General features: G+C 36.5%; 1 protein-coding gene across 3 annotated transcripts in view; it reads left to right on the plus strand.

The window, feature by feature from the left end:
* The window catches only part of IL1RAPL1 (interleukin 1 receptor accessory protein like 1), a 695,023-nt gene that overhangs the window by 81,355 nt on the left and 591,068 nt on the right, over nt 1-22,600 (plus strand). For 2 of the 3 annotated variants that reach the window (XM_033052373.1, XM_033052374.1), the window contains exon 2: nt 3,582-3,687. In XM_033052373.1, the coding sequence (XP_032908264.1) occupies nt 3,606-3,687 (82 nt within the window). In that variant the 5' untranslated portion in view covers nt 3,582-3,605. Of the gene's footprint in view, nt 1-3,581; nt 3,688-22,600 lie in introns of those variants that run through there. The other variant, XM_033052375.1, reaches the window with a different exon arrangement.

Genomic DNA, 22,600 nt, shown 5'->3' on the forward strand with positions numbered 1-22,600 from the left:
GTATTTATGCAGAAATATTTAACATTTTTTCAGTGCTTTGGTTCACACAAACAAACAACCCACTACTGAAAATTTGAAGTTGTGAATATTGCTTAAAGGTGAAAAAACATTTCATCTTTGGTATTGTAGGAAGAAAAAGCAGCCAAAAATCCCTGGTTCTAACAGACTTTCTTAGTCTACTATTCACCGTTGGAGTGTAGCAGTCTTATACCCAAAGGGTATATAAAACATATTAAAATAGATTCAACTTAAAAAAATAACAATTAAGTTTATAACTGCCATACATTGTCTTGGCTTTTTAGTGGAAGAAACTGAAAATCAGAAAAAAGAACAACTATGAAAACTATTTTTGTAGATGTATATGTAAGCTGTCTATCTAACTATTGCTTAATGAAACACCAGACTTGTTCTACTTGTTAAAATCAGAATTTCTTAATGTTATTTTAAAAAGAAGAAATAAATTACAGTTAAGCAACTAGTAAAATAGTGTCTTCCTTAAAAAATTCATTGCTGAAAGAAGGCTATTTCCAATTCATGAGATATCACACTTGAATAAGTGTTAAGAATTTGACTTCTCAGAATTGTGCATTTTATTTTGTTTTCTAGTTTAAAAGCTACCTTGATATATTACAGTGTCTCGGCCTCAGGCATACTCATTGCACCAGTGAAGGATTTTCTGTTGACTTTGTTGACTTATCGTGAGATTCCCCTTGGGATGTTCCTTTTACACTTTCTTCTGACTTACTTCTTTTGTTTTCACAACCAATTTCACAAGGGTGACATTTTGTAGAATAGTCAATTTCCGAGGCAATCACCCAGAACAAGGGACAAGAGATGTTAAATATCTGTTTTGAATCACTCATATGAATAACCCGAGCCAGATTTTCCAACCGCCCAGACAACCAGCTCCAATACAATGATCTTCACTTCTTTGCATTTTCTTTGGTTGAGTGTTTGATTTTTAAAATGTAGAGAAGACCAGAAATATTCTCCTCCTTCACAAAAGGGAGTGCAAACAGAGGAGAAGGATTGGAAGACTCTGGGGAGAGCCTATGTAAAATCTGATTTGTTGCTTATATTGCTGTAAGGAGGCAGTGGCTGCTGTTGGTAGTCATCCCTCCCTTCTTTTTTCCCTTTAGCAGTAAGTTCTTTCTGGTATTTCCAAAGACAGCAGCAGACTTTACTTTCTAGGGATTTATCACAAGTCATGTAGGCAGCAGCCAGTTTAGCTTATGCCTTTAAGTTAGACCTGAATCTTTGAGAATAAATGCACGTCTTCCAGAGTGACATGTTTAAAATGCAATTCCTGCTATACTACTATAATAATGATTCCCCTTGTTGACTTGACAACTTAAATTAGTGATATATGCATGGACCAAAAGATTTTCATTTACTGAACAGTTTCTTATTGGTATTATTGTATTTACTGAGGCTTTCTTTGATAGAATCAATCTTTATAGCTACTCCATGGCTTCCCTACACAAATATCTATAAATACAAATAAATACATGCATACACATACATATGCAGATATGTGTATATATTTACATTTATTCACAGTGATCAGCAATATTATCTTTCAATGCATGGTCAAAAAGGATGTGTTTGGATATGCTTTCACAGTCAGAACCTATTTACAGGGTTTGTAATTGCACAGTAAGATCCCGTGGTTCTTTGGGCAGTATTTATTAGGCTCACACAGAGCAAGGAGCTGACTCTTGCAAGTATCCTGGAGGCTGAAGATATCAGCTTCAGGATTTCCTGCGGCATCAGTTAGTGGAGTGACTGAGAAATGAGATTTTGATTTCAGAAAGCTTGACTAAGGTCTGCAGTAAAATGTGGCATAACACATGGTGGTATCTACTCACTGTGCCCCTGGAAAATTAACCTTTATTGCTGGTTTCTAAATTTCTGAAGATCTGTATTATTTATAACTGCCAGTGGTCATGCTATTTTGTTAAATTTCAAACTTAACTAAAAATGCTAGCATTACACATAATTTACCTTCAAGCAATCCCATATTTCATATTTAATTTTTAAGTTGCTTAAATTTTCTGAAGTAGCACATGAATGTAGGCCAGTGACAGTCTTACACTGTGATGCAAGAATGCTGAAGCTTGTTAAAACCATGGATGAACAAACACTTGTGTATTTCTCTGTGAGTACAAATATTGTTATAAAAATAAGATATCACAAAATATTGTCAAAATATATTATCTCACTTCCTCATCTTTATTAAATTCATAGTAATGAATGTAGTAGATTTGTGCTTAGTTCTGAAATGCCATGAAAAGTAAAGCTTTAATTTGGATTATATATGAAGTCATCATTTTTTAAGCAATTCTTACCATAATGTTCTTTTTCATACCCTTGCTGTTTCTTATTTCTAACCTGTTCTCTTCCAAGATGAGGACGTTTTAAGATACTTTCAAAAAATGTCTTGGGTACTCAGAAACCTGATTACCAATGAAAGTGCAAAAGATTCATGATCTCTTTAGAAATCAAAGCTTGTACTCTGTGGTGCCTTCTGAGAATTTTTTCAGTTACTGTCCAGTGCTGTGATGAAAAGAGGTGAATATCAAAACCACATTGGTTCAGTCTGGGTCTTAGTTATAATATTAAAGATCCATTGATCCCAGCCCTTTCTCGTCCCCATTAGACGAGAATATTTTTGTGTAAGATACTCTAATGAATATAGATAACACAAATCGGCTGCTGTCTAGTTTGAATAGGCAGATTTGTCCTCCTTTCCTCTTTCTACACTCTGAAATATGAGATATTAGCCCTATCAACCTATCCTGAAGAAAGATGATAATCGTCATGAGTAGATGACACCCTCTCACTTATATGAAGAATTAACAAAATATTTAGTCCCTGCTTTCACCAGAAGCTCATACCAGTTAATACCCAGAGTAAGTAAATAGAAATGCAAGTCTTTTACTCACATGCTGGAGGTGAAGGCCAAAACACTGTCTGTGCTCTGCTTATCTCCATTCTAATTAACATTCACTTCTGATTTAGTGCAGTGAATATATTAGTTTGAACTTGCACGGGAACTCACTCACTTAAAGGAAGTTAAAAGTGTCTCTGCTGGTTACTTTGATGGGCTCTTATTTCCCCCCTTTCTCTGTTCCTAAGAAGATGATCAGATGTGTTTAAAATCAAATGTTCAATTTATTGTGAATCTTCTGCTCAATTTGTGGTATTAATAAATGAGAGCACAGCTAATGAAGATAGGCATTATTTTCTTTTTCATGTTGGTGGGGGGAAAAGGTTGTATGATAAAAAAGGAATAAAGGATGTTTCAGGAGATTTGTTACAAAGTTTTAGCAGGGACCTAGTGAAATTTCAATGTGTAGACAAAGATGTAACTTAAGCTCCGGGGTAAATGTAGCATGTGTATGTGTTTGTTTTATGGTAATTTTAGTTTGAATACTTTTTAAAAGAAAGAATAAAATATTTTTAATTGCTCACAAAAAGTATGTTTAGCTTTTCCACAATGTCAAGTATTATGATTATTTACTTCAAGGTTGTTTCAGCACCGTTCTACAGCCATTGTTTCTGTTATTTTGGTACTCCAGGAAGCAGCCACGGAAGCACAGAAGATGAAAGCTCCTATTCCCAACTTGATTCTCTTGTATGCTACTCTGACTCAGAGCTTGAAGGTTGTAACCAAAAGGGGATCAGGTAAGTAAATCTTTATCTCTCTGGTTACAGTGTGGCTTGGAAAGAAGTGCTTAATGTTTGCAAGGATGTACAAGGATGCTGTTCTGGTGGTTTGGAATACAGCTAAGAGGATGTCAAATTCTGCAGCAAGAAGGGTAGGGGGCTTCTATATATTTTTATTTTTTTATGTGGACTAGATGAAAAAAATCAGATATGTAATGTGAAATGAATATAACTTTTCACCTGCAAAAGGAAAGTTACTCCCAGAACTTTTAAACTTACTTAAAATACTATGTTCAGTCAGTGTTGTTGGGTTACTGGATTTATCTGTTTCAATATATACTTTGGGAAATTAAGATCATAGAATTTAGCTTTAAGCACCAACAAATAGATCAAACAGCTTAAATTTAATAACCATGAAAAGTGAACAGCAAAATGTGGTTTTTTAAAGGGGTACCTAATACATGGTATTAGAGCTTAATTCAGCAAAGAAAAATAATCAGTATTCAGACAGTTGGGTAGTTTTGGATTAATTTTTTTCTCCATCACCCTGAAATTCTAATTTTATTCTCTTTGGCTTTTCACTGGTAATGAAAAAAATAGGATACTACTTCTGAAACATATCTTGCTATATTGCACTAAAGAAAACTAAATCCTTAATGAAAGCCTTAATTCCATGTTGGTGGATTAATGAAAGTCTTATTCCCATGTTGATTGAATTAGTTAATTAGATTTGTTGTTAGTTGCAGGTTTCCTTTTGGCATTGGAGTGTTTTAGGTAGCTTTTGTTGTGCTGTTCCAGAAGTCTGTCTCTGATTTATTTTTGTCTTTTGGTTGTTAGTAGCTGTAGACTGGTGCTTGGGGAGAACACAGCTCTTTATACATTTTTGGCAACATTTTAAATTATACCTTGCATTTTCAATGGATTATATTTGTAACAACAGAATGAAACAGATTATGCCTCCAATATTTTAGTAGCTGGAAATGTTGATGTAGGGAAGGCAAACATGCAGTACTATTACAAAGTAAGGTATTCCTTAACAAAAACTTGAGATTAAAATATATTTGGGGTTTTTTATACTCAAGAAAACTGAAATACACAAACTGTGCAGGGCAAAGGATCTGGTGATAGGTTGATGTGTTTATGGGATGCTGTAGCCTAGATAGATAATGGATATCCTTTGAATGTGTCTGACTGAGATTGTCCTGTTTGAATAAGATTTAATGCTTTTAAGCTTTAAGTCAAGGACCCTTAATGCAAATTTAGTAAAAACCTTATTGATCATCTTAAAGTAAATTTTACAAAGACATCCATTTTTAAGGAGCTAAAAAAATTCCAGGTATCACCTCTTACTTGAAAGTGTCAATGATAACTTATGTTTTCATTTTGTTTGCTGTAATAAAAAGGAAAGACTATAATGGAAATCTTTGGACCATACCTGACTATAATGTGGGGTCTTGATGTTTTTGCATGCTCCTCCTGTGCAAAGTTTCACCAAGGGTACAGTTTGTCATACTTTGTGTGCAAAGAAAAAACATCAGATTTACTGAAATCTCAGATCCTTCTGCCTTTGGCTATGATGCTTTATCATTTTAGATTTGAAGAACTTCTCCAGTGCTAGGTGGAATGTAGTAGTGTGTGATGGTTCTTGGTTTGCTGTTGTTGTTGTTTGGTTTGATTTGGTTTGGTTTTTTTTACCTCTCTTGGCTGCTTAGGAGGGCTATTTTTACAATCTTGAGGTATTTCTACAAAGAAAACCTTATTTAACAGAAGTTTTAACAAACTAAGATTGACTCACGTGTACTGTGAAAATATAAATGGTTTCCTAATGTTAGTGCACCTCATAATTGGAAATAGGGAAAAAAATCAACTTGGGAAGTATAACTTAAGTTTTATGTGAACATGTTAGCCAGAGGCAGGGTGTGGTGAGGGCATGTGAGTTCCCTTGTGAGTGCATTTTGTCTTTGAAATGTCACCATGAAAGCAAAGAAAAAAGGAAAAAGTAGTATTTTTATACTGAAAAGTTGTTATAAATATGGAGTTGTAGTCTCCGCCTTTTTGAAATGTAATACTTTTCTTCCTTCTCTGTTATAAATTACAGGAATGTAATAAATTTAAAGAATTTTACATTAATGTGCTAAATAGTTGTTCTAATTGGGATTTATTCCTCCTAATTCACTTTTGTTGATCCTCTTTCTGATGACCAAACCTAAAACCACAGATCTTGTGTTCTTTCTTTATTAATTTTCTATATTTAATATATATTATATTTTAATATATTTGTTAAATATATACATTATGTTTTTTATGTTTATTTTATATATTCAGCATTTAATATTAAAAAGAGCTCCGTCCTTGAAAATATGTCTTTTCAATACTGTCAAAGTACTTCACCTCTTTTCTATGTTTATTTATCAGGTCTGCTGAAAACATAATGCTTAATAAAAGAATGACTTTGGTTGAGATACATTTTCAACAAGTTATCTGATTTCCAAGAACATGAAAACCTACCTTCAGAAAATAATTTTCTAAAAATCCATAGCAATTCTGACCATCTATTGACTTTCAGGACTGAAGTTATATCAAATAATTAGCTATATGTGAAAACAATTAGACCAATGTGGTAATCTTGGTTTTGTTTATTTGAAAATAAGGTTAAAAACCTTTAAAATAGGAGAAATCATAACTTCATTGGATTTGATCACTGGTCATGAGAGTGGTCCTTATACAAAGTACTTAAATTACCTAAAGGTAGTCTTTGAATCCTTCTACCACTGTCTACTTTGAATCAAATAAATACAATAATATAGGGAAGGAAGGGAACAGTGTTAATTGAATATTTATAGCATTAGCCAGAAAACATACGTTAAATTAGTTTGCTCACAGCTTTTCAACTGTCACTTTATCTTGTATGATTGTCTCTGACAGAAGATACTTTTTTCCCCTCCAGTTAATATTTTAAATAAGTTCTGAACAGTTTCAAGTTACTTTTAAATATATGTTGAATTTCTTTTACATTGAGAGCATGTGATGACTCTACTTATTACATGAGTGTGGATGGGTGAGCAGTTGTAGTTAAAATTCCATTACTAAATACAGATGATGCAAGAAACTTCCTCCTAATCCATATATGCAAAAGACTTATAAGCACACCTTAACTTTTCCTGTCAATTAGAGTTGACCATACAACACCTGCAGGTTTTAGATGTCTTCTCAAGGAATAAAGGATTCTTTGCTGTAAGCTTCCCTGTTCCAACCATTAACTTCTCAGTGGACCTCATGTTCATTAATTGGGTATTCAGGTATTCAGTGGAGTCTCACTGAACCATAGATGCTTCAGAGCCTGCAGCAGTAACTGCAAAGAGGAACTTTCTTTTGTCAAATAATAGATCTCAGATAAGATTTTCTAAATGGGAAGCTGAATCTTGCACCACTTCTCAGCTCCTTTAAATATCTTGCAACCTCTTCCTTCATGAAACAGTTCCTGTCTGATCACAGCAATCTGCTTGATGCAAAGGAAGAATAAATACTTAAAGCCTACATATTTTGATTCGTTCAGCACATGGTTTTACAGGAATTGAGTTTTACAGGAATTGAATTAAACTTCAGAATGTAGAAGATAATGCTTGTTTCTTAGCATAAAACCAAACTACATATAAATTTGTGATGTGCCTAGAAGAAAGGTGTGTAGATTTACTTTTTATTCAGTTAAGTCCTTGATAGTGTTTTGAGAACTTTATGGTAATGCATTTCTAAATGTTTTCCTTTCAGTGATTTTTCCTGAAATTATCCAGTTTCAGAGTTTGAACTAAATTGTTGATTTTTTTTTTTTTTTTTTTAGTCATGTGGTTTTACATTCATGGAAACTTTGATTTCTAAAAGTCTCTTCTTTACGTGTTGAACGGTATTTGATCACTTTCTTGTGCTGAACAGAGTTTTGGCTTATGAATTATTTAATATTTATCAAAGAGGAAATAGGTTAGGAAAGAGAGCCTCATGCTGATGCATATAGACTTTTTTCCCCTATAATATATATGTTAAATGAAATACTTGAACACTGCATTGCCATCTGGTGGTTTTTTCCAAGGATGCTGAATAGACAAAAGAAAGAAAGAAAGGTTTGGGAATCTTTTTTTTTTAACCTAACAAATGTGGTGAAAGGAAAAATGTGTAAAAAAGCATAAAAAGAGATTACATAAAAAATTATGAGCTGATCTGTATATTCAGGCAGTATTATTGTATTTACTTTTTTCATGCTCAGATTGCCTAGTAACAATCTGGCTGCCTTGTATCAGAGAGGTGAGAGTTGCTGTTACTGCCTCTAGTTTTCTGCTTTTCTACAGATTATTTTGCATTATGTGTTAATTAATATTCTGTGTTCAGTTCTGCTATTGTGAATAGAAATTTTATTTTCAAATCAAATTTATTCTATGATTGAATTACTTAACTGGGTTTTTGGGACATGTATGACATCCTTCAAATCATTATGTTGAGATTAAAGTCTACATATGTATTTTGTTGTGTCGCAGAAGATTACTTCTCTTATTTATGTCTAGTATTTTTTTGCCTTAGCTATGGGTGGTTCTTATTGTCGTACTTGGATGAAAGATCCATATTATGAAAATAAGGTAGTAAAGACTTTGACACAGAACTTATTTTTGAATTTTATGGTGTTTTATTCTTGTATGAGTAAAATATTAATTTTCACGAGGTAAAAATTATTCAAGTTTCTCTTTTTTGTCAAAAAGCAGTGGAAGTCTGAGAAACAGACTGGAAATACATAATAAAATCTCAAACAGTTACTCTTTAAGAACTATAAGGTTATATGTTTTTAAATTATGGCCATCCATTTTAGGATGAATTCATTTAGGATTTTTAGGATTCATTGCTCATGAAAGAATAATTATATTTGTTGGATCCCAGGAACCAGGAGATTTTGAGCTTTCTGTGCTTCTAGGCACTGGTTCCTGGGATCCAACATACATTTTAGATAATAACAAATGTGTAAAAGAATATCTCCTAATAAAAAGACAGTTGCTGTTTTTGACTTTTCCAGCTTACAAGGCAAAAACACTTTGTGAAATTGCACGTAATTAAGTGCTGAGGCTTAGCAGAGATCTGGTACCCAGTATTTGAGTATTTGTATTTTTAATTTATTTTTAATAACCCTTCCAGGTGAGATTTGGTGTCCTAATTCTGTAGTACTAAATAAATAGTCCTATTCTTCTTTGTATCTCCCTTTCAGTAATTCCATTCTGTTTTTAATTCTACTTGTGTTTTGGTTGCCTAAGTATTTTCCTTTTGGCTTCTTGTCAAAAGGTAATTAGTTGATGGATGTCATATCGGATCTGGAATGCACTGAATAGTAATAAGAAGGTTCAAAAATAAATTAATATACCTGTTGTTCTTTTTCTTGTATAATTTATAAGCAGAACACTCACATATACTGTACTCCAGGTACTGTGAGCTTGGAGCAAAGCAATTACAGCCTCTAAAGGATATACTCCTTGTAAACCATAGGAGTTTATGTCAATTGATATTAATGGCTCCTAGCTGCTGTTTTCACTCTGTTACAGAATGTTAGTTTCCCATTATTAATTGATGAGACTTGTGGCTTGTTGTGTGGTTATGCAGAACCTGAAATAATATTTAGAGTCTATATCTATTTGATGTACAAGATTAACTTCCATGAGCAATGACTTTTTAAACTGGAACAATCACGACTACTGTTATTATTATGAAAACTTTTTTTCCATCTCTCTGTTTGGTGACAGGAAGAGAAAGTATAGTGAATATCAGTCCTAAGCAAATATGTGTGTACCTTTCTTATTGCGCTGGGGAATGGAATTATTTTTGCATCATGACCTGATTAAGAAGTGAACCTTGCTTCTTTTGAGGATTGTTTCAAAAAACTCATTTTGAATTGGCACATAAATATGCAACCTAGTTTATGGTTGTAGCTGTGGGGCTGAATGGGGAAAATTCTGTGGAATGAGGGAGAATAGACAAAAAGATTACACTGAATATTTACAGTTAAAAACACAATAGGGATAAACAGAAATCCTTGTTTCATTCACAACAATGTGCTTATATTGTGATCTATTCATTCCATATTGATTTTATTAACACTAATATTCTTCAGGTATTTATCCTAGAAATAAAAGATGCTTTCATTTTCTTTTTGCACCTGTTATGTTTTATTTAAAGATGCTTATTCCTCTCCATTTAAATGTGTAGTAGAAATCACTGTTTAATTTTTAATGTTACAACTTCCTCTTCATAGTTGAAGAATTAATTCACTGAATGTATCCACTTTCTTGGATTTTTTCTAATTACTCTGAAAGATATATGTCAGTGGAGGAGAGAGTTTCTTGTTTTCGTACTTGGACATCTCTTTTAATGATAGAAAACCTTCAAAATCAATACAGTAATGGGGTCAGCTGAGATGAATGATTTCTTATGCCTGCTGGGAGGGAGGCCTAGATGATCTAGAGATGCAAAGACTAATGTCTAATGTGTAAAGGCTCTGCCTCCTTCTTCAACACTTACACACTGTCCTGAACTTCTGCTGTCTGTTGGACAGAATTGTGAGGCCTTCTGTGATTAATATAACTCACAGAAAAGTTTTACATCTTCCTATTACTGCATGGCACCAGGATGTCAGAAGAACAATTAGTATCCTTTAGCACCTTATTTAGACATCAAAAGTATCCATATCCCCATCCTGGAACAATTCTGATAAAGCCCTTTACACTAATTTCGGTATAATCCTCAACTTCTTTCTTAGTTTATGAAGGTAAACCTCCACCTCCATTTGATTATTGTAAGGTAGAAACGTGTGACTTGCCATTTGTGAATCAAGAGATACTAGAAGAAAGTAAGAGTGAAGAATAAACTATTAATAAATTTCTGCATATTCAGAAAGTTAGAATTCCTTTAGAATGTGTTTTTGAACCTAGTATATTGGTTTTTTTCTTCTGTTTGCTTATTTATGCCAACAGTATATGGGAAACATTAGATTTTTTAAAAAAGAATAATCTTTTACAATACTGCATATTTGTTTAACAACAGAATATTGTATGTATTGCACTACTATGAAGTAATTTTCAGTATAGAGTTTTCACTTCAAAAATGCTGAATGCTGGAAAGAACACGTTTTGCTAGCTACCTGTGCTTGGCCATGGGCATGGTTTGGCTCCAATGGTCTCTACTCTGCTTTTATAAACTGAGGATGCTATTCAGTATGTCAGATGAACAGCAAATATGAGGATTGTGTACAAGGGATGGCAGGGAGACTACACTGTAAAGAAAGAAATAAAGAAATATAGTTCTGTTCCACAGGAGGATTTGGGCAGTACGGAATGATTGCATCTCAAGCATAAATCCTTTGTGACACATTACTTATTTTGGAGACACTGTGAAAGCAGTAACTGTAACTGGTCCTGTGAGCATTTATGAACAGGATGGCTGGCATTTTAAAAATAGTTATATGACCTTCTCTTGTTTCTAGGATCCATCCTGATATTTTTCAGAGGCCTGGGAGATTGTGAATAATACCAAAGAATGTGAAAGGACTGTCTGTGTTTTGGCAAAGGGTCAATGTTTTAAAGTGTGCAATATATATTAAGAAATGACTAATGATAGGAAAGGAGACAAAACAAAATCTGAAGCCAAAAGGACAGTAATAGATATTCTTACATAGTTTGGTCATTGAGTTTTAGTAGCTGCTTAGGATGACTCTTTTCTTCCACAGTCCCTGTTTTCCCTGGGGAACCATTAGTGATTATTTAACTGATTGACATCTGTTGGCAAATGGCCTAAAAGATTTAAAAGAGCCAGTGACCTTTGATCAAAAATCACTGTTGTGGAAGATTTATTTATTTGAATATTATCCTGTTAATTTTATGTAGAATGATGACTGTGGAAAATAAGAAGGCAAAAACCCCTCAAGGACAAGTAATGGCAAATGTACTCAGTAGTTAAAATTATTAAAATATAAAAATAATAGCCATGAAAAGAAGCTCTGCCCATTAGAATATAATTTGTTATTCTTTAAAAAAAATTGAAATTGATTAAATCTGTCCTATTAAAATACTTCCTGACTTGCTCTTCCTGAAGGCTTGAGTGAAAAAGTGCTATAAGTCCTATATACACAGATATATGGTACCAACTTAACATGAAACGAAGAGGTTGTCCATTAGATTGCAATTCTGAATTCTTCAGACATTCTTGTTCAGACTTGTTTCAGCTGTTATGGCCTTTGCTTCAAAAGCAGGATGCATAACGCCTTGAAAAATTTGTATTTTTAATTTTTTCCCCAAGTATTTTTTTTCAATTATAAGGAGAATTATCAGACTGCAGCAATGGTAAATTACAGGACAGTTATATTAGTTGAGAGGTGAGCGCTCCTGTAATTCATCACCTCACTCTGAAGGCATAACTCTTTTCAAGAAACTGTTGGCTGTACAGATGCAAAGCAGACAATTGTGTTGAAATTATCTGAAAACCCATTTAATGAATTAGCTCATTTCCACAAATTACTCTTTTTCATCCTTGACAAAAAGGAGCAGTTTTTCCTCTCTTGAAAATGGCAACAACACGCATGGCTTGGTCAGATCAAAAGAGAGCAGCCAGCAGTAAAGCTGTTGTTAATGCTATTTTTTAAAAAAGTACAAGGTAGACTTGTCTTAAATTCCAAATTTTCTGCTGAATGTCATTGGTGGTATAACCCAGAGTGAACTCTGAGGCCAAAATAGAGAGACAGGGAAGAATAAAATCCGGATATATGTATATAGAGATATCTGTGCTATGAGGCTCAACTCTCTTCTACGGATCATGGAGCCCATGGAGATGCTGTTGAGCTTTCACACAGGTGATTGTTGTGGAGCAGCACAGCAAAAGAGGAGGGAAAACATGGAACAACAGTGGTAATCTCTTTCTAATCAACAATCTGAGCCAGGTACGAGGAGTCAAGTTGCCATTTCTAGAAGTTACTAATGCACAGCTCATGGGTTCACAAGGGTCAGGGCAGTGTGGAGATAGTCATGCACTGTCTTCCTTCTGATGACAGTGACAGGTTCTTCACATTCTGCAAAAAAAAAATATCCCTTTTTTGTATCACATGTTTATTTTTGCCATTTGGCAGTGTTTAAAATGCATTTTAAATTTTTATTGTTTGAGAGACAAAACAAAATTTTAAACTTTGTGTTTTCCTAGGGAATTGAAGAAGAGTCAGTAACAAGGCATTCTAGTTCAGCAATGAGCATTTTTTTGAAACAATTATTCAGCACAAATATTAGCTGGTAAAAAATTTACAAATACGCACATTTTCATTTTTTTAATGTACTACTTGCTGTGAATTTTTAGCAAAATGGGACTATTAATGGATGAAGTAGGAAGCATAAAATTAGAGAAAGTCTGAAAAAAACCTGTGGCAAACCATATTTGTCAGAAAACATTTTTTTTTATTGTGAGAAGTAGCTCTCATGTCAAGGAGAGAAGGAACAAATTGCTTCTGTTGATTAGGAATGTTAAATATGGGTGGCTTATATTTTTAAAATTGAAATATTTTTTCTCTATACATCTGAAATATATAGCATAAAACCCACGTAAACCCACTATATATTTGGAATATATAACTTGAAACCAAGTTAAAGGTAATATGTAAAATTTGAGGTTAAGGAAAACACTTCTTACTCAAATTTTCAAAGTAAACAGATTTATGACAAACATATTAATAAATTAATACATTTTATTGGTTCACTTGAAATAACCATGTTACTGTTGTCTGAACTTTTTTTCTTATAATTCATAGTTAAATTATTATAAGTCTGTGCAATGAAATAATAAGATGTAGCAAAAACCAATTTGGACAGGGTGTCAATTAACAACCTAAAAATTTATCACTAAGAGCTTGCTCAACAATACACCAAAATTCAAGGTCATTGTCCACAAATTGCACAAAAAAACCCCAAAAATACACACACAAAAAAACAAACTAGTGGACAATTTTCAGGATGTAAGTGACTGAATCCCAGTGTGATTACACTTTTACAATGCCTAGAGAAGCTGATAACCCTCCTTCACAAAAAGACTCCATGAAAAAGCAGACGTCCTTATTATCATCTGATTAGTGTGGTGCTATCTGTAATTCAGGGAAACTGAAAATAAATGAAATTTTATGCATATTTAAGTAAGTGACTGCTTTATTCATTCATGACTGTGTTTCAGTTTGTCACTGCTAAGTACTGCACATGTAATAAACCTTTTCATTTCAAAGTAGCCGATATTCATCCAAGTACAAAGCCAGCGTGTTTTGTGTGTGTTTGGTTTGAAGACAGTTGTGCTACAATGCTGCTGTCATTTCCAGCTCTGCATTTGATGCTGCATGCTCAACATTGCTGGTGAGGATTTTATGCCCAAGTTCTGAATTACTTTTCCTGATAGAGACAGTTACAAATATTAGTAAACTATAGGAAGTCTGGGAAGTGAATTTGACAAGTTGTGCCATGTGGAAAAGGAATCTGGATAGGTTGGGTTCATGGGCTTGGGGCAGTTGTATGAGGTTCAAGAAAGCAAAGTGCCAGGTCCTACACTTGAGTCACAACAACCACGTTGAATGTTACAGGTTGGGGGAAGAGTGACTGGAAACATGCTTGGGGGAAAAAGGAGCTGGGGGTGCTGGTCAGCAGCAGCTGAACATGAGCCAGGTGTGCCCAGGGGCCAGGAAGGCCAATGGCACCTGGCCTGGATCAGCAATGGTGTGGCAGCAGGACCAGGACAGGGATTGTCCCCCTGTGCTCGGCACTGGTGAGGCCACACCTCAAATCCTGTGTCCAGTTTGGGGCACCTCACTACAAGAGAGGCATTGAGGGGTTGGAGTGAGTCCAGAGAAGGGCAGTGGAGCTGGGGAAGGGTCTGGAGCACAAGTGTGATGAGGAGCAGCTGGGGGAGCTGGGGGTGCTCAGCCTGGAGAAAATGAGGCTCAGGGGTACCTTGTTGATCTCTACAACCACCTTAAAGGACGTGTTGACAGGTGGGGGTCAAGCTGCACCAAGGTTCAAGCTGGACATAGGAACAATTTCTTCACTGAAAGGATGGTGAAGCATTGAGATAGGCTGCACAGGGAAGTGGTAGAGTCACCATCTCTGGTGTTCAAGAGACGACTGGACATGGCTTAGTAAAAAGGTTTAATTGACATGATGATGATCAATCCAAGGTTGGACTCAATGTTCTTAGGGCGCTTTTCCAACTTTAATTATTCTAGGAGTTTATGCAGTTTTAAAATATCTGATTCTCTAATTCTTTATTTGCATCAAAGATGTTTTGTTATACTCTGAAAACCTCCCAATTCCTTTATTTTTCTATGTGCTGCTATTAAAAATAATTGAATTTAATTTATATTTTATCAGGTGGATTTAATTAATACGCTCAGTGAAATAGCTCTTTATTTTCTCTCCCATTTGTCTGATCTTAATTTCTATGCCAAATTTAATATGAAGGCCTTAAATCTTGTCTCTTGCTTAGGGGAAAGATCAGGCATCAAGTTCCATCACACTCTAAAGAGTAGAATAATATGTTATGTTATTCTTTGTTCACAGTCTTTCACTGCTTTTAGCAATTCTGAATAACCAGTCACATATGAGAGTAGTTTTTGTTTGCATCTACTTCTGTCAAAGCAAACTTCTTGCCTTTTTCCCCCTTCTTGAAGACCTCTCTTGCTGAGCTTTTTGTGTTTGTGGATTGGTTTTAGATTTTTTTATTTTTTACTGTAGTTAGTTACTTTTGGTATAAGTAGCACAATGCTATATATTTTTTTAAATTTTGGGGTGAAATTATAATACCTGCTGAACAAGTATCTATTTGACTTCTGGTAGCATAATGACATAATCTAAATATGAACAACTAAATTGCCTGTATATATGAAATATAAGCAAATATGGAGGTAAATTCCATTACTGGAATCTACCATTCCAGTAACTGGTGTGGATTTCCTTTGTTACAGTTGTTCATGGAACAATATTGAAGTGCTTTTTGACCACAACTGAAGATGGTTTTTGTATTTATGCGGTTTTGTTGACACAAAGATTTAGTCGTGAACTGAAGATGGCTAAGCCAAGTAATAGTTTTGAATTTTTCACCTTTCTTTTGTAGCATAATTTAAGTTGGAAGAGATCTTTGGATGTCTCAGGTTTAAAGTAGGGTCAGCTCTGACATCAGGCTGGATTGCTCAGGACTTCTTCCATTTGAGTATTTTAAAACCTCCAGGGACAAAGCTTGCACAAATTCTCCGGGCAATTGGCAGACTCTTGCCTTCTGCTAGAGGTCTCAAAATACTCCTTTATAGTTCAGAATTACTTAATCCATGAATTAAAAACAAAGTCTGGTAGACCAAATATCCTATGAAAATTCGAAAAGGAAAAAACAAGACAAAATCAGCTAGTTGATAACAGGTTTGGTTATCTGTAGCAAAATAAGGAAAAATAATTAATCTAAATAAAGTTATTTTTTCTAAAAAAAACTTCGAAAAGGCTTTATAATGAAATCAAAAGAGAAAATTTAATATTCAATTAGTTCAACTTTCTGCATAATTTATTTCCATATGTATGCTTTTCTTTAATCTTTTTTTTTTTTTTCTTTTCCTTAAGGCAATTTACTGCTTCTGTTAAAGGCTAGTGGAGATTAAGTTCCTGATGTGAATATAAACCTGATAGACCCATCCATTTTTTATTTTGTTTACATATAAAGTTATTTAAATTCATTGCAATATCTCCAAAATTTGTTACATGAAATGAAGGGTTTTAAAATAAATTGCAACTCTGATTTCTCTAATATATCAATGGTTAAAGTAAGACCTTTGAAACAAACTGTGTGATTGGTAAGAATTCTATTAAGTGTAGCTAACCCTGTCAATAAAACTACTATCAGAAATCTGTTAAATTGATACATACCAAGCATACTAGAATACATCTTTGAAACAATGAATGACACTAATTATTGAGCAAGAAGCTTAGGTTTTCATTAACTGGCTTGTGGCTTTGTGAAAGAGGGCAATAATACTTGTTATAGTTTGGTCATCAAAAAACAAACAAACAAACAAACAAAACAACTATCAAAAATAATCACAAAATCAAAACTTTTTTTGTGTAGTTTTAATTCATATTGCTCCTTTTAATTGGGATATAGGCACAAAAATTCTAAATCAAAACCCTTTAAGATTTAAGAAGTTCCAGTTTAGTTAATAGCGTTGTCTGTTTCAGATTGGATCAATGGATAATCTGTTTTCATGGTGAACACTAAAACATTTGCAGATGAATCTCCTTGACAACTAACTTTCCAATACCATTTTAGTCTGTAGTTTAAACTTTTTTTGTTTTTAAAGGTGGAAACAGCACTTTTAAAATCTTCCGAACGGGATATTACAGGATCTAATACCTTCCTCAGAACTCTGCTTGGTATCTATCATGCTCAAGGATGAACCCTTCAAACAGTGGTCAGATTATGTACGGTTTCCTTTGTTTCATTTTCTTTTCCTTCTGATGTTGGCATCCAGATGGATTAGTGTCATCTTGGAAGTTAATCACAGGTAATTAAATTGTTTCGTACGCAGCTGAACTCCGAGTCTTAAGGGTTGAACTGCTTCCACTGGAAAAGAAGAAAAAGAGATAAAGGCCTGGCTAGATGTAGGAGAGGAGGCGATTTAATAACAAACAAAATGAAAAAAAACCCCTCAAATTCTGAATTAATTTTGTTTTATGTAACATTCTATTTCTTCAGTTCACAACACAATTATATAGCTCTGTCTGAGGGGATAATAAAATAAAATACAAATATAATTCTAAAGTAGTGTGGTTCATGTTTAACACTGAGACTTCAAACTGTTTTTTAATAGTATTCAATTACTAACTTTCTCTTAGTCTTGGGTGCCTGCAGCTAACATGGGATTATAAAGAGGTGAAGCACTCTGAGATGAAGGGAGAGCTAATTTGTTTAAAACAAAATCTGGATGAGGAGCTTTAAATTTACGTTGCAATGAATTGTAAGTCCTACATAAATTATCAGTGGCATGAATCTCCTTCATGTATGTGAAACATCTACTCAATGAACTAGCTGTAACCGGAGAGAGAGATGAAAGTTCAGCATCAGTCTGTAGAGATCTCAAAACACAATAATTTGGAATCTTCCAGTCAGTTGCATATAATGGTCAAACCCTCCTTATTTGAAGCCAACTATGTTAGTTTATTTCAAATGTTGGTAGAATTGGGAAACATATTAACCCTGAATAAGTAAAATATTTAACTTAAATATTGAATTTAATATAGTTAAGCATGTCAAATATATTCCCACATGAAATATTTTATAAGAAAAATGTTAACTTGCATGAGAATGGTGTATTTATGAAAAATAAAAAAAACCAGAAAACATAAAATTCTCAGTCTTTAGTCTACCAAGATAATTTTATAGCTTTTAACTAAATGAAATCTAATATTCTTTATCTTTTTAAGTGTATTATTTCCTCCTTTCTGGATACTCGCCCTTGTTTCTACCCAACAATCCAATTTGTTGGCGAGTTTGCTCTTTACTTTTGAGCTGTTATATTGAGCTTCTTGCCTTGACAATCTTTGTCAATCTCTGTGAATAGAAATTACTTCCTCTAGAGGCATTTCAAGATCACTGCTCTTGACAATCAGACTCTTCAAAACTACTTAGAATATGTTCAGAACAGATATAAATCTTTTCAGCTTAAAGAAACTCAGTGGGTTTCTGGTGAATCGTACATCACTTTGATCTTTCACGTCAAAAGAAGAAGCAAAATGTCAAATCACTTTATTATAGTCCTTAGGAATCACAGAATCGTAGAATGGGTAAGGTTGGAAAAGACCACATCTGGCCGTCTTGTCTACCTCCCCACTCAAGCAGGGCCATTTCAGAGCAAATGGCACAGGATTGCATTCAGTTGGCTCTTGAATAGCTTCAGTGAGGGAGGCTCCACAATCTCTCTACAGTCACTGCACAGTGAAGAAATTCTTCCTCATATTCAGGTGGAACTTGCTGTGCATCAGTTTCTCCCTGTTGCCTCTTGTCCTATTGCTTGGCACTAATGAGCAGAGGCAGTGTATAAAATTGCCATGCTGCCCCTCAATACCAAGTGAGCATTGGATTAAGGTGCCCATTAAAATGACCCTTGGGGGTCTGGGATCAGGCTTCGCCTCACTGTGGGAACAGCTACAGAGATTACGAGACCTTTTGTCCCCCCCATGTGCTATTGAAGGGTGAATGCAAGCTGCCCTTTTCTTCCAGGTGCTTCATCATATGCTCTGCTAAGGAGAATAAGGAAAAATGCTGTTCTGTTTTTCATTGTGTCTTCAGAACTAAGGACTTTCTGAAAACTTTGCTGGATGACTTTTTATCAGGGAGAGGTATGTGATTAAGGGAGAGAATTTTATTTGGATAGTAAGTAGAAGTTTCAGAAGTCTTTATTTCTTTTCAGTAAGTTCTGCTTTGGTTTTGAGAGCAGCACCTTCTCAGCTTAGTGCTCTTTGTGTCCTCCTTTCTCTTCTTCCTTCCTTTGCCTGCTCTATTTCTTTCCTAGTGTCCATCTGTACCTGTGGCAGCTCAGCTAAGAGCCTCTCCACATCATTTGTCCAAGTCCATGTGCTAACACAATCCTTGATGATGTTATGAAGGCTGGTTGTGAAATACCATTTTAAGATCATGTTCCACTTGGATTTTGGCCCTTTCAGAGCTTTGCCTTAGAGAGCAGGAAAATCTTTTTCTTGCTGGAAACTGGAATTCCAGACAATTGCAGAATGTGCCATGGATCACAGAGGAGAATTACCAAGGCTCTCAAGTTGCTGTTTCTGCTTTGCCTCCCTAGAGAGCTGGTGCAGGTGCAGGTGACAAGGTCCTGAAGCTGTGTGGGCTCCCACAGCAGACAGCAAATGTTTGTCTGCTGGACATTTTCAAGCACATTCCCAACTTGAAGCAGAGGGAAGAAGAAAAGGGAAGCAAGGAGCCTGCAGAATCATGGAATGCTTGCAGCTGGAAGGGACCCTGTCCCCATTAGGGAGAGATGCCTCTGCCCAAATGAAGGTGCAAATGAGAGCACATGGCAACAGGGTATAGATTTCATTTAATATGGATTTAACAAGAAAGGGAAGGTAGAGAGATAAAAATTAATAGAAATGAGGTCTTAGAAAGAGAGAGAGAGAGAGGGAGCAGAAGATAATTGGTTAATTTCAGAAGTTCTTTAAGGTCCTTCTGTTCATTCCGTGATTCTAGAAGATGTGTGGTTGTGTATTTTAATTTGATAGTATTTTTTACAACTACTACTATTTCATCTTCTTCTTGTTCATCTTGCTCTTCTTTGCTACTACCTACTATTCTGTTTTCTTAATCGTAGTCATTCTTTGTTGCTGTATAGGCAGGTGTGACACACAAAAGGTACACTATACCTCAGGAGGCTAACGTGTTTATTACAACAACTGGCTGTCTTTTATACCCTCTACACAGTTCACACTTTCTTCATTGGCCAGAATTAGTCAACATAACAATCATTGGTGGAAAGTTCTCTGCCCCTATTCTTCCCAGGACCTTTCTAAAATACTTTCCACAGCTGTGTTTTCTTTTTCCTAGTTATCTTCTTTTTCTCCTTCTTCTCCTCTTGGTCTCCATGCCAACAGCCTTGCTAAGAGAATACTTCCCAAAACAAGCCTCATTTATTAACCCTCTCTAACCCACAGACCAGCTGTAGGTCATACTATAATTCTTATTTTTCTTATTCTTCTGATTGCTTTTCCTACTCTATTTCTTATTTATTTTTACTCTTACGTCTTCTTAATCTTCTTCTTGTTGTTCTTATAATTCTTATTCTTATTCTTATTCTATTTTTCTTATTTAACACTATTATTTCTTCCTGTTCATCATCTTCTTTTTCTTCTTCGATTACTACATTTGCTACTACTACAATTTCTTGTTATCTTCTTCTTCTTCTTCTTCTTCTACTTCTTCCTCTTCTTGTTCTTGTTCTTCTTCTTCTTCTTCTTTTTCTTCTTCTTCTTCTTCTTCTTCTTCTTCTTCTTCTTCTTCTTCTTTTTCTTCTTATTCTTCTTCTTCTTCCAATTTTTATTATCATTCTTTTTCTTCTTATTATGTACTACCATTTCTTCATCATCTTCTTATTTTTATGTGTGGTTTTTTGTGGTTTTTTTTTCTTGCTACTGCTGTTTCCTAAACACAAGCTCCATTGTAATGGAGAATGGTTTTTGTTGCACTCCTGCTGAGCCTGGAGGGCCGCATCCAGGCAGGGGCAGCCCATGTGGCTCACTCAGGATGCCAGGCAGGTTCCGGGCCAGCCGCCACCTGTGGGGCCCTGCCTGGTGTGGGCAGCAGGCACTGCTTGTCCGGCTGTGGTCACAGGGGCAGGAGGCACTGATTGTCCAGATGTGGTCTCAGGCAGGGGCAGCAGGCACTGATTGTCCGGCTGTGGTCCCAGGGGCAGCAGGCACTGATTGTCCAGCTGTGCTCTCAGGCAGGGGCAGCAGAACAGCCCCTGCAGTGCCCACAGTGCCTGCCCGAGGCAGGATGCGCATTCCTTGGGGGGAGCCGGCTGCTTCTCGAGGGCCTGGGCTCCCGGCTGGGGATCCGAGGGGCCTGCGGGCAGCAGGGGCTGTGCAGGGCAGGGCCCTGGCTCTGTGCCCCTGCTGCCTGCACCTGCTCAGCCAGGGCTGGACGAGCTGCTGCCTTGGCCGAGTCCTGGGGGGCAGCATTGGGGTCCTGCAGCAGTGTGAGTGCCTGGGGTTGACCCAGGTGGTGTGGATGGTGATGCATTCCAGGTTCTCCTGCGACTCCTCTTTGTCACTGCTGCCTCCCCTTTGGAACAGTTCCGGGTCTTCTCTGACTTCCCCTTCGGTCAGCTCCTGGTGAATGGAGTGTTCCTCTTGGGGAAGCACTTTGTCACGGTCATCTTCCTCTTGGGTCAGCTCTTGGATTCCCATATCTGACTGCTGTGACAGCTCTTGGGGTCTCTCACAAATGGACAGATTCCTCCACTTGGGCAGTTCCTGGTCCATGGAGGGTTCCTCCTCTCCCTCCTCCCTGGCCCAGCCCCACTCACCTCACTTAACTGTTCGCTCCCACTGCTCTAGGAGCTCTTCCAGCCCCCACTCAGGGGAGCTGTGGGGGCTGTGCAGGGCAGGGCCCTGGCTCTGTGCCCTGGCTGTGGGGGAAAGAGGTGACTGCCTTGGCACATCAGGGGCTACAAGGCCCTGGCCCCAGGCAGCTGTCCTCTGGCTCCATCCCAGCTCTATCCATCCCCTCTCCCTCCAGGGCTGGCTGTCACCTGGGGCCTCATGCACAGACCCATGGCAGGAGGGAAGTTGGGGTTTGCCTCCTTCATGAGCATCTCTATCATGCTCTGCTGCTGAGGCTCTTAGAGGAGCTGCTTCCTTGTGAGACAGCAGCTCTCCTGGTCTGGGCACACCAGGGCTCTGCGCCCCTTAGATATCCCTTGAGCAGGGTGGGGCTCACGTCCAAAGAGCCTCTGGGCACTACAGTGTCCCACATCAGTGTCCCACATCACCAAGGGCCCTGACACAACAGGCCGGTGTGACAAAGGGCCACACCTGACATCCCTTAAACAGCCAACCCCACTAACTGGCCTGGAGCAGTCCTCAGACTTGTAGCCCCCAGTGTGCCCAGAGCCCTGTGAGGGTTTGGATGCAATCCCACAAGACAGCCCGAGCTCTACTCTGCAGAGCCCTGGCTTTGGAGAGTGGGCTATTTGGGGCACGAGCCATGGATCAGATGGATGCAGCCAAAGGGTTGTGGTGAGTGGCTTTGTTGGACCCGATACAACTTCTAAAATTTTTAAGTCACTTTTGTGATGGGTTTGTTCACCTTTGTTTGCCAAGGTTGGGAGGAGGATTTTCTTCAA

This window comes from Catharus ustulatus, chromosome 2, assembly GCF_009819885.2.
Source record: "Catharus ustulatus isolate bCatUst1 chromosome 2, bCatUst1.pri.v2, whole genome shotgun sequence".
Lineage (NCBI taxonomy): Eukaryota > Metazoa > Chordata > Aves > Passeriformes > Turdidae > Catharus > Catharus ustulatus.